Source organism: Megascapheus bottae, chromosome 18 (genome assembly GCF_031878675.1).
Source record: "Megascapheus bottae isolate mThoBot1 chromosome 18, mThoBot2.hap1, whole genome shotgun sequence".
Classification (NCBI taxonomy): domain Eukaryota; kingdom Metazoa; phylum Chordata; class Mammalia; order Rodentia; family Geomyidae; genus Megascapheus; species Megascapheus bottae.
In genome coordinates this window covers 26,273,795-26,286,825 of record NC_143526.1, presented here as the reverse complement: position 1 = coordinate 26,286,825, position 13,031 = coordinate 26,273,795, and the positions used below count along the sequence as shown (strand labels likewise).

The following is a 13,031-nucleotide window of genomic DNA, read 5'->3' as shown; positions in this document are numbered from 1 at the left end:
GAACTTTTGTGTTCACAGCTGAACTAAGGTGAAAATGCCTGCCTGCTGTGGAAGTACTTACAATATTGAGCATAAAAATGACCCAAAGAGCCCGGTGTGGTGGCTCACACCTGTAACCCTAGCTATTCAGGAGGCTGAGATCTGAGGATCTGGGTTGGCACTGTTACTCCAGTGGTAGGGTGGTAGCCTTGAGCTTAGGAGCTCAGGGACAGTGCCCAGGCCTAGAGTTCAAGCTCCATGACTGACAAAAAAAAAAAAAAGGCCCAAAGCGTCTGGGAATGTGGGTTAGTGATAGAGTGCTTGCTTAGTATGCATGAGCCCTGGGTTTGATTTTGATTCTTCAGTACCACATTCACAGAAAGGCCGAGCTGGGTGTGGTGGCTCTTGCCTGTAATCCTAGCTACTCAGGAGGCTGAGATCTAAGGATCAAGGTTCAAAGCCAGCCCGGGCACAAAAGGACCTGAGACTCTTTATTTCCAATTAACCTAGAAAACGGCAAGTAGGGCTTGGCTCAAAGGTAGGGTGGTAGCCTTGAGCTCTAAGGGAGAGCGCCTAGGCCAAGTTCAAGCCCCATGATCCAACCCAAGAAAAGAAAAGAAGAAAAAAAAGCTGGAAGTGGCTCAAGGCAGTAGAGTGCTAGCTTTGAGCAAAAGAAGCCCAGGAACAGTGCCCAGACCGTGGGTTCAAACCCCAAGACTGGGGGGAAAAATGACCCAAATAGTTAAGATCGATCTATTTCTTTGGTCAAATTCTCCAGGAGGGGAATCTGGAGAGAAGTTGAAGCTACATGTGCATGCGTGTGTGTGTGTGTGTGTGTGTGTGTGTGTGTGTCTGTGTGTCTGTGTGTGTCTGTGTCTGTGTCTGTGTCTGTGTGTGCATGTAATGTGCATGTTGTGTTTTTTGATAGTTGGGTTTGAACTTGGTCTTACATTTTTTGTACTGGTGCTCCACTATCGACTGTTTGAGGTTTGAGTCACAGCTTGCAGGTTTTTTTTTTTTTTTTTTTTTGGCAGTCCCAGGGCTTTAACTCAGGACCTGAGCGCTGTCCTTAGGCTTTCCCAAGGCTAGAGCTCTACCACTTGAGCCACAAGCGCCATTTCCTGCTTTTCCAGTATATTTGGTACCAAGGAATCAAACCCTAGTCTTTGTTCATGGTAGACAGACACTCTACCACCATGTCAAACTCCTGGCCTTTTGCTAGTTCCTTTGGAGATGAAGTCTACCTAGTCAGTGTATTGAAACTGCTTTTTTTTTTTCTCCCCCTTAATCTAACTTAGATCCAGGTGACTCAAGGACTACTATGGAAGACTCTGATTTAGACTGTTTGGGATGAGGAGGCCTAGATAGGGTTATTTTAAGGTGGCTTCAGGACTTTTTATTTTATTTTTTATTTTTTTGGTGGGTCGTGGAGCTTGAACTCTGGGCCTGGGCATTGTCCCTGAGTACTTTAGCTCAAGATATCACCCTCCCCCTTGAGCCACGGTGCCACTTCCAGTTTTCTAGTGGTTAATTGGGGATAAGAGTCTTATGGACTTTAGTGCCCAGGCTGGCTTTGAATCGCCATCCTCAGATCTCAGCCTCCTGAGTAGCTAGGATTACAGGTGTGAGCCACCATGCCCAGCTTCAGAACTTCATTTAAGGAGCTAAGTGGACAAATACTTCATGCTGAGGATATTTGCTATATTTTCCCATTCCTTTCTCGTAACTAATGAAAAGACATATTTCAGGTAATGAGAGCTACAAACCAGACTACTATTTTTCCTTTTGGTAGAGTGTCTTTTTTAGCCCAAGTTGGCCTTGAATGTGGTTTTTGTTTTTTTTTTTTTTGGTTAAAACTAGGAGCTAGCCAGTTTTTCTTAGAATTGTTGCGGCCCTGGTTGTAGTTATTTTATGCTACACATATTAGCAGCATGGTTCCTAGGTGAGTCCCCATTCCAGGCTTGCTGCTTTGGAAAAATTAGGAATGAGGTCAGGCATGTATGTACATATGTAAGAAGTTCTGGATTTCAGAAGTTTTGAATAGGAAGGGAATAAGAATTGTTTGAAAATGATGGAAACATAGATGGAACTAGAGTGTATACCTAGCATGTGTGATGCCAGAGGTCCAATCTTAATACAATCAAAAAGCACAAATAAGTAAATTTTTTATTAAAGATTTTGGAAACAAAATGTTAGTGCTGGTTACATAGATATCTCTTTTCTTTTCTTTTCTTTTCTTTTCTTGCCAGTCCTGGGGCTTGGGCTCAGGGCCTGGGCACTGTCCTTGAGCTTTCGCAAGGCTAGCACTCCACCACTTGAAGTACAGTGCCACCTCCTGACTTTTCTGTTTATATGGTACTGAGGAATCAGACTCAGTGCTTCATGTATGCTAGGCAATCACTCTACCACTAAGCCACATCCCAGCCCCTACCTCCTTTTCTTTTCTTTCTTGCTTTTTTTTTTTTTTTGCTAGTGGTGGTGATTGAACTCAGCCTGAGCACTGTCCTTGGGCTTTCTCAAGGCTAGAGCTCTACCACTTGAGCCACAGCACCATTTTCTACTTTTTCTATGCATGTGGTACTGAGGAATTGCACCTGGGTCTTCGTGTATGCTAGTCCCCTACTATTTTTTTTTTTTTCCTGAGTGTTTTCTTGTTTTTTAGATACAGTGTGTCAGGTATTTCATAAACCTTTCAGATAATGAAGTTTTTCTGTTTCCAGTTGTAGTTTTCAGATAAGGAAATAGGAAAGGCACAGTGAGTTCCTTTGTTCAAGGTCATATATTGAGTTTGTGATGGAGCTGGTATGTGTTTTTTTTTTTTTTAGGTTACAAAACAAAATATGTAGCCAAGCAATGGTGTCTCAGGACTATAATCCTGGCGACTCAGGAGACTGAGATCTGAGGATCATAGTTCAAAGCCAGCTGGGGTATGAAAGTCTGTGTGAGACTCATAACCAATAGAAAACTGAAGTGACACTGTGGCTCAAAGTAGTAGAGCGATAGTCTTGAGGCCCAAAGTTCAAGCCCTACAACCTACCAAAAACAAAAAAAAATGTGGAGCTAGGAGTTTGACTTAGTGGTAGAGTGCTTGCCTAGCATGCATGAAGACCTGGGTTCAGTTCCTCAGCACTACATACACAGAAAAAGCTGGAAGTGGTGCTGTGGCTCAAGTGTTAGAGTGTTAGCCTTGAGAAAGCCCATGGACATTGCTCAGGCCCTGAGTTCAAGCCCAAAGACTGGCCCAAAAAAAAAGTGTGTGTGTGTGTGTGTGTGTGTGTGTGTGTGTGTGTGTGTGTATGTATGTATATTTGTACACACACATACAGAAGAAAAAAAAATGGAACTTCAGGGAATTTACTTGCCTAGTCACCCAGACTTGAATACTGATCTAATTGACATAAAGACCAATAATCTTCATCATTATCAGGCATTGTGTAATATTATATATTATGTACCGAAGCAAAAATGGCTTTATTTTTATTACTTTTATGTTTCTGGAAGTACTGGGGTTTAACCTCAAATCTTTAAGCTGGCTAGGCAGGTACTTTACCACTTGAGATAAACCCTGAGCCTTTTTTGCTTAGTTGTCTTGAAGAGGGTTCTTGAGTTTGTTTGCGCCATCCTGAATCACAGTCTTCTATGTATGCTTCATACATAACAGGGATGACAGAAAATGTGCTACTATTCCCAGCCCCATAGGAGAGTTTTAGGCAATACACATAAAATTTAATTATTTTTGCTTTATTGTCAATTGTGTAAATAAGTTACAATTCCATAAGTCAGGTTATGTGTATAGTTCTTGATCCATGCCACTATTCCATTGGTCTCTCAATGTTCCCTCTTCTTATCCTTGCCCTCAAGTACATAATGTACATTGACTATAATAATTACATTTGCTCACCCTGAGAAATGGAAAAGAGAAATGTTTTCTTTTTTTCCTATACAGTTAAAGACTTTTTATTTATGTCTCTTTTTTTCCTTAAACAAACATGCTAGACAAGTAATTGCAAGAGATATACCACTGAGCTTGTAGCTCAGTTTTGACTATAGGTACTTTAGGTGTCTGATGTTAGAGCCAGAGCTATGGTTCTCAGTTTTTAAAAAACTACATCCCCTCCCCTACACCTGTTCAAACTCCACTGTATTGCAAAACAGTCTAAAATTATTTTTAAAATTTGGCTGTGGATGTAACTGAGGTAGAGTGCTTACCTGGCATATTGAGGCCCTCCCTACTTTGTCTCTAGCCCTGCAATGGGTTTAAAAAAATAAAGAGAAACTGGGCACCAGTGGCTCACACCTGTAGTTCTAGCTACAAAGAAGACTGAGATCTGAGGATCGCAGTTCAAATCCAGTCTGGGCACTAAAGTCCATGAGACTTATCTCTAAGCCACCAGAAAATGGAAATGGCACTGTGGCTCAAGGGGTAGGGGGACAACACCCAGGCCCAGAGTTCAAGTCCCATCACCAAAAATAAAAAAGAATTAAATGAGCTGCATAATCCATGTGCAGAAGTTGAAAATTTTGATTAATTTAAATTTTGACTTTAGTTATCAAAACCATGTGTTTGAAAAGCTTCTGGTATATTTATCTGAATACTTTTTATTTATTTTTACTAGTTTTAGTTTTGGTGGTATTGAACATCGAGTCTAAGACCTTGCACATACTTGAGCCATGCCTCTCTAGCCATACTGGTTTAGTTCTTAGATTTTTATTTTTTCAAGTCTGTTGAGATAATATAGAAGCCTCAATTTGTAATGTGGAAACCATTCTTGTATTCTTTGAGAAGATCTTCTTGACAGTGTTCTCTTATTACTCTCATTGTACGGCTGGATCCCAACATTTAATAATTCAGTGTTTCAGTATTTTTCCATTTGTGTTGTGAGAGATGCTTCCCCCCCCCTTGGATTTTTTCTATAGGCTCTTTCCTTTTTTGTTTTGTTTTTGTTTTTGTTTTGCCAGTCCTGGGCTTGGGCTCAGAGCCGGAGCACTGTCCTTGGAATTTCTCAAGGCTAGAGCTCTACCACTTGAGCCTCAGCACCACTTCCAGCTTTTTTCTATGTATGTGGTACCAAGGAATCGAACCCGGGTCTTCATGCATGCTAGGCAAGCACTTTAACCACTAGGCCAAACTCCTGGCCTTCTTTTTTTAATTTTTTCCAGTCCTGAGGCTTGAACTGTAGGTCTAGGTGCTGACCCTGAGCTCCTTTTGCTCAAGTCTAGCATTCTATCACTTGAGCCACATTGCCACTTCTGAGTTCTTCTGTGGTTTAATTGGACATCAGAGCCTTTTTTTTTTTTTTTTTTCTGCAAAAAAAGCTGAGGGACAGTATCCAATGTTCAAGCCCTAAAGCCCCCCCCCCCCCAAAAAAAAAAAAACCCAGTTAGGCCAAGTTCATCATAGTAGTAGCAAAGGTTCATTTTATGGTTCCTTCTGTTCATTTTATATGTTGATACATGGAGGCTTTGTTTAATGTTCAAATTAGGGGATATATCTATCTCATCTGTCTCTTGAAATAATAATTATTTCCCTGTGGTGAAAACCTTCTAAATCCTTTTGGGCTTGGGAAGTGGTGCATTTGGGGTGTGCATACTAGGCCTTGGGTTCTGTCCAGCACTGCTCCCCCTTCACTACACTGTTATTACCTGCATATTCAAACAATTGTATGTTCTTTTTCTCTTCTGAAGTTAGTTACCTATACCTCATTAGCACATTGAAATGTCACTTTGCTGTTCCTGTCTAGAATTAATCAGAATCTTTTATCTTTTTCCAACAAGACGAGAAAAAACCCTGCTTGCTTTCACTTCCTTTCTTTTCTCTTCTTCTTCAAGTTCCTATGTATTTTAGTTCTAGATTATATTTTTTCCCTTAAAGTTAGCATGTATTTTTCTCTGTTGATTGCTTATAGATTATAAAATTTATTAAAGCCCTTGGAATGCTTTAAAATTATGTTTGATGTGCATCTATTAATTACTTAAAAGCTGGGCTTTCTGTATGTGAAGATTTCTTTTGCATGCCTATTTGAAAACTGGTTTGGCTAGATGAAAGGTTCCAAATCTTTTCTTAGATCTTTGAAACTAGTCCTTCATTTTGTGTTCTAGCATCTGTGTTACTGATAAATCTTTTGTGTTATATGTATTTGTTTTTTTCCTTAGGGTTTCTTAAAATTTCAGTAGGATATGGTTACGCCTTTTTTTCTTCCCAACTAGTTGGTTCTCTTTAACACTAAGGGTTTCAACCTGAAAATTCATGTTTCTCCCCCAGGAACTTTCTAGAATTTTGTTTTCAGGGCTGAGATACTTATTAGGAGTCATTTTGTTACTTAAAAAAAAAAAATGTATCATTCTAGGTGGGGAGTTTGGCATAGTGGTAGAGTGCTTGCCTAGCATGTACAAAGATCCAGTTTCGATTCCTCGGTACCACATACATAGAAAAAGCCGGAAATGGTGCTGTGGCTCAAGTGGCAGAGTGCTAGCCTTGAGGAAAAAGCCCAAGGACAGTGCTCAGCCCCTGAGTTCAATCCCCGGGACTGGCAAAAAAAAAAAAAAATAAAAAAATATATATATAGATATATCTGTATCTTTGTGCTGGTGACTCACACCTTTAATCCTGACTAATCAACAGCCTGAGATCTGAGAATCACAGTTTAAAGGGAGCCCAGGCAGGAAAGTCTATGAGATTCTTTTTTTTTTTTTTTGCCAGTCCTGGGCTTGAGCTCAGGGCCTGAGCACTGTTCTTGGACTTTCTCAAGGTTAGAGCTCTACCACTTGAGCCTCAGCACCACTTCTGGCTTTTTCCTATGTATGTGGTACCGAGGAATCGAACCCAGGTCTTCGTGCATGCTAGGCAAGCACTTTAACCACTAGGCCAAACTCCCGGCCCCAGTCTATGAGATTCTTATCTCTATTAACCACCAGAAAACCAGAAGTGGCACTGTGGCTCAAAGTGATAGAGCACTAGCCTTGATCAAAAGAGCTCAGGGACAGTGCCCAGGCCGAGTTCAAGCCCCATGACTGACCCCCGCCTCCTCGCTTCCCCACCCCCAAATTTATGTAAGCTTGTTTGTACAGGAAGGCTGATTGCCTCAACTTTAATGTTATTCTTTAGCGTTGTTTTAGTCCCCCCCCCCCCAATCAGAGAGAATTATATTACTTTTCATCTTTTTGTTTAGAATTATATCTTTGGAAGCCAAGCAAGGTGGCTCATGCCTGTAATCCCAGCTACTCAGGAGGCTGAGATCTGAGGATCAAGGTTCAAAGACAGCCCGGGCACAAAACGTCCTGAGACTCTTATCTCCAATTAGAAAATGGAAATGGGGCTTGGCTTAAGGGTAGGGCGGTAGCCTTGACCTAAAGAGCTCAGGACAGCACCCAGGCCGAGTTCAAGCCCCATGACCCACACACACAAAAAGGAATTATATCTTTGGAAACTATAGGACGTAAAATTAGTTGCCAGTCTAGTATAAGTAAAAATGCAGTTTTTAGGAGAAAAAAAGAAAAGAGAAGAAACTGTTCTCACTTTTGTTTTTCTTCTCTATTCAGTTTTTCCATGGTTTGGCTTGGATATTGGTGGCACCCTGGTCAAGCTGGTTTATTTTGAACCCAAAGACATCACTGCTGAAGAAGAGGAGGAGGAAGTAGAAAGTCTCAAAAGCATTCGGAAGTACCTGACCTCCAATGTGGCTTATGGGTCCACAGGCATTCGGGACGTGTACCTGGAGCTGAAGGACCTGACTCTGTGTGGACGCAAAGGCAATCTGCACTTTATACGCTTTCCTACTCATGACATGCCTGCTTTTATTCAAATGGGCAGAGATAAAAACTTCTCGAGTCTCCACACTGTCTTTTGTGCCACTGGAGGTGGAGCATACAAATTTGAGCAGGATTTTCTCACAGTATGCATTTTTTAGCTTATATACAATTTATGGTAATTTGATTGTTAAAAATAATGCCAATTGTTAGTGGTAGAATATTTTCCATTTCTAAAGGATCTTGAATTTTCTTGAGTGAAGATTAAATATAAGTTAGTGATAGTCAGGAATTAGCCACGTACAGATTGTTATGTAGTTTACTTTTTGCCTAGCTAAGATTATGTTAACAACAATCAGAATGTCTTAGAGGCATAACGTTTTGTCATTTCTTCTTTCTTTTTTGGGGGGGGGGTCAGTCGTGGGGTTTGAACTCTGGGCCTGGGCACTGTCCCTGAGCTCCTCAGCTCAAGGCTACTGCCCTACCTCTTGAGCCATAGCACCACTTATGGTTTTCTAGTGGTTAATTAGAGAGTCTCATGGTCTTTAGTGCATGGGCTGGTTTTGAACCACAATCCTTAGATCTCAGCCTCCTGAGTAGCCAGGATTGCGGGCGTAAGCCATTGCACCCAGCTTGTCATTTCTTTAGTATCAAAACTTAGTGCATCTGGAATAAGCAAAAATCAGGTCATAAAATTGTATGTTAAACAACTTAAAAAATAACTCTGGTTAGCTGTGATCTTTTCACGCCTTGTGGGTAGTAGATTCATAAGATGGCTGATGCAGAGCTCTTCTCTTCCTGATGCTTGGAATAATCCAAAACCTGGTATATTCAAGTGTTGTATTACTGATCTGCATCCCTTACCCTTGTGCCATACTTGCTAACCTAGTCTCTAAACCGTGTGCGGTCTGTAGAACCAGAACCACTGGGTACTTGATTTTATTTTCATTCTGTCATCAGAGAGGCTTTGAGGCTAGTTAGGTCTTTTAAGGATGCACATAGGCATAGGTTCTTTGAGGAATGTCATAGCATAGGCTTAAATGTTCTTTGAGTATAGATATAAGTGTAGGCTTGATAGATGACTTGGCTTGATCTTCAGGGTACAATACAGATTTGAAATGTCCTTGGGGACTGCATTTTTTTATGTCACTAAATGAGAATACTTGACCAAAAGAGAAGATTCTGCCTTTAATCTATGTTATGGTACATATTTTTCTTTTCTCCCTGTGTCATTCTGTGGTTTATGATCTTGTCCTCTTTGTCCTTTTTCCTGTAATTGCTTGTAGTAATCATGATGTACAATTGGCATGAATTATTTAACGAGGTTTTATATTTTCTGCTTGGGTTTTTCTTTTTTTAATTTTTTTTATTGTAATTAGTAAAAGGGTTACATGATATTTGCCAGATAGAAGGTGCATTAATTCACATACATTGATACCCTTTCACATGTCTTGGTACCCATTTCCCTCCCCCCCCACACCCCCTACTGCTTGGGTTTTTCTTGGTGCTAGTTTTTAATGGTTTATTTTCCTCTTGTGAATACAGGGAAGTAGCAGAAGAGAAGAAAGTTCTCATCCTTGATGGAAAGTCTATAATGGACAGATCAGTAAAGGAGAAAAACTCTGTTTCCAGGACCTTGTGGAGACCCCTTTGCAATATAGTTGATTTTTTTTTTTTTTTGCCAGTCCTTAGGGGGACTGAACTCAGGGCCTAAACTCTGTCCTTGGTCTTTCCTCAAGGCTAGTGCTCTACCACTTGAGCCACAGAACCACTTCTGGTTTTTTCTATGTATGTGGTATCAAGGAATTGAACCCAGGTCTTTGTGCGTGCTAGGCAAGCACTCTACTAGGCCAAGCTCCCGGCCCTGCAATATATTTGAAACTATGCAGGCTATTAGTAGCTTTGGTAATGCAAGGAGAAAGTTATAGAGGGGACCTTTTATTTATTTATTTATTTTGCCAGTCCTGGAGCTTGAACTCAGGGCCTGAGCACTGTCCTTGGGCTTTTTTTTCTCAAGGCTAGTGATCTGCCACTTGAGCCACAGCACCACTTCCAGCTTTTTTCTGTATATGTGGTACCGAGGAATGGAACCTGGGTCTTCGTGCATTCTAGGCAAGCACTCTTACCACTAGGCCAAACTCCCAGCCCCAAAGTAGACCTTTTTATATCTAAGAATTGGTTCTTAGGCCAGTGGAGTTTTCACTTTATATGTACCAGTGCTATCCTTAAAACTGAAATGTCAAACTCTGTGGGTGAGAAGTGACTAATATTTAGTAATATACAAGGAAATACTTGTTTTAAAATACTAAGTTCCCTCCCTTCTCTTCCTTTCTTCTTTCCCTCCCTACTTCCCTTTCCCAATTTCCTATCTTCCATTTATTATTTTAGTTCTAAGACTTGAACTTCTGGCTTGTGCTCTTGCTCAGTTCACCCTCAGTTTTTTCTGCTCATAATTGGTGCTCTACCACTTGAGCTGCACCTTGTTTCAGTTTTTTTCTGGTTCACTGGTGATAAGAACCTTGAGATTGGGGCCAGGAGTTTGGCCTAGTGGTAGAATGCTTGCCTAGCATACACGAAGAACTGGGTTCGATTCCTCGGTACCACATACATAGAAAAAGCCAGAAATGGTGCTGTGGCTCAAGTGGTAGAGAGTTAGCCTTGAGAAAACCCAAGGACAGTGCTCAAGCCCTGAGCTCAAACACCAGGACTGGCACACACACAAAAAAGAACCTTGAGATTTTGTTGCCCAGGCTGGATCTGAACCTTGATCTCAGCTTCCTGAGAAGCTATAATTACAGGTATGATCCACTGGTACCTGTGGTATGACTGGTTTTCTTTCGTTTCTTCAAGGTGATGGTGATACTGGGGTTTGAACTCAGGGCTTTACTAGGCAGGCTTTTGTTTGGCGGGGGGCAGGGGGGTCAGTTGTGGGACTTGAACTCTGGGCCTGGGTGCTGTCCCTGAGCTCTTCAGCTCAAGGTTACCACCCTACCCCTGAGCCACAGTGCTACTTCCAATTTACTGGTGATTAATTGGAGATAAGAGTCTCATGGACTTTTTAGTGCCGGGGCTGGTTTTGAACTGGGATCCTCAGATCCCAGCCTCCTGAGTAGCTACGAATACAGGCGTGATGCACCATACCTGGTCTAGGCAGGCTTTTTATTATTTGAGCTGCACCTCAAACCTTGATTTTTTTTTTTTTTTTTTTTTTTTTTGCCAGTCCTGGACTTAAGCTCAGCGTCTGAGCACTGTCCTTGGACTTTCTCAAGGCTAGAGCTCTACCACTTTAGCCTCAGCACCACTTCCGGCTTTTTTCTATGTATGTGGTACCGAGGAATCGAACCTGGGTCCTCATGCATGCTAGGCAAGCACTCTACCACTAAGCCAAACTCCCGGCCCCTTGATTTTTTTTTTAATGTGAATTTTTCTTTACATTGAGTTTACATTAAGTAAACTTACATCTGATTAACTTGGGATAATGAAACTACGTGTGGATTTAGTCATTAAGTATGCCAATTAGACTGAGATTCATTAGAGATAAAAGCACAGTAGCATATTTTGGGATAATCATCAATTATGGGAATTATAACATTCAGTTTCTTGTATGTCGTAGACATTGGTTTGAGCTAGATGCCAGTGTTTCATGCCTATAACCCTAGCTACTCAGGAGGCTAAGATCTGAGGATTGCAGTTCAAAGCCAGCCTGGGCGTAAAGTCCACTAAATTCTTACTTCCAATTAACCACCAGAAAAAAACTGGAAGTGGTGTTATGTGGCTTGAAGTGGCAGCCTTGAGTAAGAAAGCTCAGGGACAGCTCCCAAGGCCTGTGTTTAAGCTGCACGAACCCCCCCCCAAAAAAAAAATTAAAAAAAGAAATGGGTTTGACATACATTTGAGAAAAGTTTTTGGATTTTAGCAGGCCATACATGTCAAATGATTAGTATTAAGTTCATGTTGACAGGAGGGAATGGCTAGATGGAATGATTAATAAGGCCCTAAAAAGCTTAGCTTTGTTCAGCGTTAATAACTTAATATTTGTAATTAAAGATTAGTTACAGGTTTATCTGAAATTACTATCACTCCCAGTGGACTGAAATAAATTGAGTGTAAATGTAATTAAATGGGAGTTGAATTAAAGAGCAAGTTGCAGGGTTAAACTTGGTTGCAAACAAAATTAGGAGCTTTAGGGGAGGCTGAATCATCTTTTTTTTTAATATATTTTTTATTGTAATTAATAGAAGGGTTACATGATATTTGCCAGATAAATGGTGCATTAATTCCCACACATTGATACCCTCTCACATGTCATGGTCCCCATTTCCCTTCCCCCCTCCCCCACCCCTCATCTTGTTTTCCCCCATTCCCTATCCAATTTCAGATAACCAAATACAATTATATCCGATGAATCATCTTTTTTGTCACATGTTGAGTATTTGGAATATAGCCATTCCAAACTGGTTAAATGTTCAGAGAGTTAGATATGATAGTCTCTGTCATCTTTCCAAAGTCACCACTATGAAAGCTTTCTATTTGGTTTGTTTGTTTCAATACTGGGATATTAACTTATTACTTCATACTTGCTATGCTAACATTGTACGCCAAACCTAGTATATGTTAAAAATTACAGTGTATAGTTACATGTGTACACACACAGACACAGACACACAGACACACACACACCACTGAAAAGTAGGCAGTTGGCAATTTTTTTTTTTTTAATTGTGGGACTTGAACTCTGGGCCTGGTTATTGTCCCTGTGTTGTTCAGCTCAAGGCTAGCACCCTATTCCTTTAGCCACAGCACTACTTCTAGTGGTTAAGTGATTAACTACTTTCTGATGGTTAAGTAGAAATAAAAGTCTCATGGACTTTTGTGCCTAGGGTGGCTTTGAACCATGGTCCTTAGATTTCAGCCTCTTTCGTGGATAGGATTACAGGTGGGCACTCGTAGTCCTTTGGGTTCAGGTTGTTAAATAGTAATTTGTGGCTTTTTTTTTTTGTTGCCAGTCCTGGGGCTTGAACTCAGGGCCTGAGCACTGTCCTTGGGCTTTCTCAAGGCTAGAGCTCTACCACTTGAGCCACAGCACCGCTTTGGACTTTTCTACGTATGTGGTACTTAGGAATTAAACGTTGATCTTCGTGCATGCTAGGCAAGCACTCTACCACTAGTCCAAACTCCCGGCTCCTGTGGCTTCTTTTGCTATTCCTCTGTAGTCTTGAGGATGGTCTTTTGGAAGAGATTTTATGACTCTGCTACTGTTATCATTAGGTGTTCTGTTAGAGCCATATTGTCAGCTGTGTACCTGT

The 13,031-nt window shown here is 41.0% G+C and overlaps 1 protein-coding gene across 2 annotated transcripts in view; it reads left to right on the top strand.

Annotated features, from left to right (window-relative positions):
* The window catches only part of Pank2 (pantothenate kinase 2), a 31,388-nt gene that overhangs the window by 2,487 nt on the left and 15,870 nt on the right, over positions 1–13,031 (top strand). For both annotated transcript variants that reach the window (XM_090352048.1, XM_090352047.1), the window contains exon 2: positions 7,519–7,871. In XM_090352048.1, the coding sequence (XP_090208174.1) occupies positions 7,519–7,871 (353 nt within the window). The remainder of the gene's footprint in view (positions 1–7,518; positions 7,872–13,031) is intronic.